The 4228-nt window shown below is 34.7% G+C and overlaps 1 protein-coding gene across 1 annotated transcript; it reads left to right on the top strand.

The window, feature by feature from the left end:
- Window positions 1–2423: 2423 nt before the first annotated feature.
- Window positions 2424–2792, top strand: LOC139859998 (uncharacterized). The gene has a single exon (XM_071848768.1). It carries the CDS (start codon window positions 2424–2426, stop codon window positions 2790–2792), a length of 369 nt encoding a protein of 122 aa, XP_071704869.1.
- The last annotated feature ends 1436 nt before the right edge of the window (window positions 2793–4228 follow it).

Genomic DNA, 4228 nt, shown 5'->3' with positions numbered 1-4228 from the left:
TGTTATAGGTTCGTGAATCGACCAGTGGTCAAGTCTTACTTCCCGACGAAGTAAAAATCTGTGAAAGTGAGTTATAGTCCCACTTTTAAAATCTAATATTTTGGGATGAGAATACATGCAATTTTATAAATGTTTTACGAAATAGACACAAGTAAATGAAACTACATTATATGAGTGAATGGTCGAAGCCGAATATGCCCCTTTTTAGCTTGGTAGCCTAAGAATTTGGGAACAGACCCCCAAATTGACGCGAATCCTAAAGATAGATCTAGCGGGCCCAACATGCCCCATTCTGGAATTTGGAATGCTTTAGTACTTCGAAATTATCATGTCCGATGGGTGTCCCGGAATGATGGGGATATTCTATATGCATCTTTTTAATGTCGGTTACCACGTGTTCACCATATGAATGATTTTTATCTCTATGTATGGGATGTATATTGAAATATGAAATCTTGTGGTCTATTATTACGATTTGATAAATATATAGGTTAAACCTATGACTCACCAACATTTTCGTTGACGTTTAAAGCATGTTTATTCTCAGGTGATTATTAAGAGCTTCCGCTGTTGCATGCTAATATATGGACAAGATTTGGTGTCAGCATGCTTGTATAATATTGTTTAAAACTGCATTCGGGATTTATTTTGTTGTAACATATTAATATTGTAAACCAATATGTATTGGTAGTGTGTAAGTGTGATATTTTTAGATTATCATTTCTGGATAATCTAGGTGGTGTTTTTTTTAACCTTGTCGATAAAATAAAGATTATGGTTTGTTTTAAAAACGAATGCAGTCTTTGAAAAACGTCTCATATAGAGGTCAAAACCTCACAACGAAATCAATTAATATGGAACGTTTATAATTAATATGAGCAGGACATTTCACAGTATAACCAGGGGTCTTAATCCTAAGTTCATATAAGTGGATAAGTCCTGATCACAATCTAGGTTGGTCAATCCTTAAGATGCTAGCATACAAATCTATCGGTGTCACAAATTTAGCATAACAACAGTAACCGTACTAATTTAACATAATTACGCTAACCCAAACTTTTATCATGGCAACATACAGATTAATTAAGCTAACATAGCAATATCGAAACGCATTATTAAACATAAATGATAACTTTACATGTTTAATTAATAAGACAATCGTATCGGATAAAAACCTGAAAAGGCTGAAGAAATCTGTCCGAGATCGCAGGGACTCGCCGGGATATCCTCCGAAAAATAAAAAGCTAAGCTAGCTACTACTAAAAACTAACTAAAATACTTGAAAATCTGAAATGAATTACAAATTGAGTGTGTGTAAAAATGAATGCAAAAAGCCCCTCAAAATGTTTTAGCTGCCATACGGCTGGCAGGCCGTATGGCAAGCCGTACGGCCTACCCGTATGGCATGGATGGCCATTTGTTGTGCCCCAGTGAATGGTAGGCCGTATCCATTGTGGCAAGCCGTATGGCTGCCCTGGTCTGCTGTTTTTCCGAGATCGTGACTTGATATCCTGGGTCGTAACTTGTCTTTCACCGTCTTCGCTCTAGAATCTTCGTTTTAGCTCCGTTTTACTTGATTCTTTTTTCATCGCCTTTGTAATCACTTAATCTACAAAATCAACCTACAAAGCGATTATTTTTTCGACAAAGTTTGAAACTTTATTCATTTCGGGCTTAATATCGGGGGTAAAAATGTGACTTTTTGGCCGATATCAGTAATTAAAACTAGAGAGAAATGAGTATTTTGATGTGTTCAAAATGAGAAGTTAAATGAGTTTATATAGATAAAATAATTATGATTAAAAAAATGATATATATCCGTTACCAAATGACTATATGCCATGACCAATTAGATTTCACCAACTCACATTTGACCATTTTTTCTGTCACTTTTGGAACTGACGCCCCCATTTCGTCAAGTTTGATGCCCCGTTAATGTCGTCAGGGGCGTCAAAAATCTCCAACTCAGTTGACGGAGCCCAACTAACGTCGTGTGGCAACCAGTGTTACGGGGCTTGAAAAAAGGCGTTAAATGACGTGAAGATTTTTTACGGTATCCAACGAAAGTTACGGGTTTCACTTTTTGACATTTTATAGGCGCTAGTTACAATCTTAAAATAACGCAGAGATTTTTGACGGTATAAACGCTTGTTAGACTGTTTCCAATGTGGCGTCAGACTCGCGCGCGCGTCAAACGATTGTGGAGAGATTATTTTTGTGAGGAGCCAAAGTATCTGCAAAAATAAAATAAATAAATAAATAAAAATCAATAATTTAAGGTGTTTTCGTACGAGGATACAATTATTCATGCAAATTGTGCAAGGTATAACTAATTTCCAAAGTGATTATATTTCCGAATATTTTACTTATTTTACGCAACGTTATGATACTATCGGTAGGCCTACTTTTACTACTTTACAAAAATGTACGTGGGTATACGCCAATTGGCGTATGGAACCACTCCCGACATGCGGGATGAATATTTGCAAATGACTGGGCAAATATCAGTACTATGTCTAGATTACTTTTGTATCTGTATTATCACTTTGTACAAAAGTGAATATATGCGATCTCCCATTGCACATGATGTTGCTAGATTATATAGTGCACATGAGGAGAGACATGATTTTAGGGGTATGCTCGGGAATATCGATTATATGCATTGGGAGTGGAGGAGTTGTCCTATTGCTTTAAAAGGACAATACACTCGGGGTGATCACAAGAAACCGACCCTTATGCTTGAAGCAATTGCTTCATATGACTTGTGGATTTGGCGTGCTTTTTTGGGATGACGGGTTCCAACAATGCTATAAATGTTTTGAAGCAATCACCTATATTTCATAAACTTAAGAACGGAACGGCTCCAGCTACACCATTTGAGGTATATGGGCATCACTATACCAAAGGATATTACCTTGCAGACGGTATATATCCCGACTGGGTGACTTTAATTAAAGGATATTTGTGTCCCACTGAAGAGCCAACGATTAAGTTTACTAGATTTAAGCTAGTGCACAAAAGGATGTAGAAAGCATTTGGGGTTCTTCAAGGTCAGTTTCATATTTTACGCATAGCATCACGCACTATGTCGGTAAATAGGATGCGAAGAGTAATGGAGTGTTGTCTCATATTACATAACATGATTCTTGAAGATAATGGATTTGCTCTATCTAAATGGGAAGAACGATTTACTACTGAAGAAATGGAAAATGGTATGGAACGTGTACGAAATAGAGGACGAGATCGAGACATTATCGCAAGAGAAATAAGGGATCGGGACATGCACAATCAACTTAACGAGGATTTAGTCGAGCATATCTGGAACTTTCCAACGACTTTTCGCAATGCGAATTAGTTTGCATTATTAATTATGTATTATTAATTCTATGTAATCGTTAAATTATGTATTTTTTATGAAATCTTAATTTATGTCTTTTTTATATTTAATATTTAATATGTATTTTATATTATTTATTATATTTATTTACTTAGTATATACACATGAGAAAAATAATAAAAACTGGTAGTTCCTACAATATTTGACACTATCATTTGACATTTTAAGTTACTGGAGATTAAATTCTAACATCTTACGAGTTTCGTTTTGACATTTTATAGGCATTAGTTACAATGATAAAGGCCTTCCCTATTAACTAGGGCTGTAAACGAGTCGAGCCGAGTCCGAGCTTGGTAGTGTTCGAGCTGTAGGATTAATGTACAAGGTTCAACACATAACTGTATGGCTAAATTCATTTGAGTCTTCAGGGGTCACACACAGTAGCAAGTTTAGTAAGGAAGCAACGGGGTCCGGTGACACCACTAGTTTTTCAAAATTTATTGCAAAATTTTATTTTTTTCGATACAGGACACTACTAAATATAATAATAGGACCCCATAAATTTTTAGAGATTATAATTTGATAGTTTAGACTAATAAAGTATTTGAAATTAGTCTACTTATAATTTTATAGAATAAGTATTGAATATATTAAACACATATAATTTAAGAAAAAGTCATAAAAGTTGTACTTTTTATTTACTTTTTAATTTTACCCTTATATTTTCTTTTTCTATTTCTATCTACATACATTAAAGGCATAATAGAACTTAATCTTCTTATTATTTTCTATTAATGGAAGTGGACAATTAATTTGGAACATCCCAAAATAAAATATTGAACTGCAAAATTAGGGACGGAGAGAGTAACATTGATCAACCATACCATCCAT

This window comes from Rutidosis leptorrhynchoides, chromosome 7, assembly GCF_046630445.1.
Source record: "Rutidosis leptorrhynchoides isolate AG116_Rl617_1_P2 chromosome 7, CSIRO_AGI_Rlap_v1, whole genome shotgun sequence".
Lineage (NCBI taxonomy): Eukaryota > Viridiplantae > Streptophyta > Magnoliopsida > Asterales > Asteraceae > Rutidosis > Rutidosis leptorrhynchoides.
Note: the sequence above shows the minus strand (reverse complement) of the source record. Positions and strands in the feature narration are given on the sequence as shown.

Coding starts and splice junctions, on each gene's coding strand:
- LOC139859998 (XM_071848768.1), top strand. CDS start 2,424: ATGTACGTGGGTATACGCCAATTGGCGTATGGAACCACTCCCGACATG.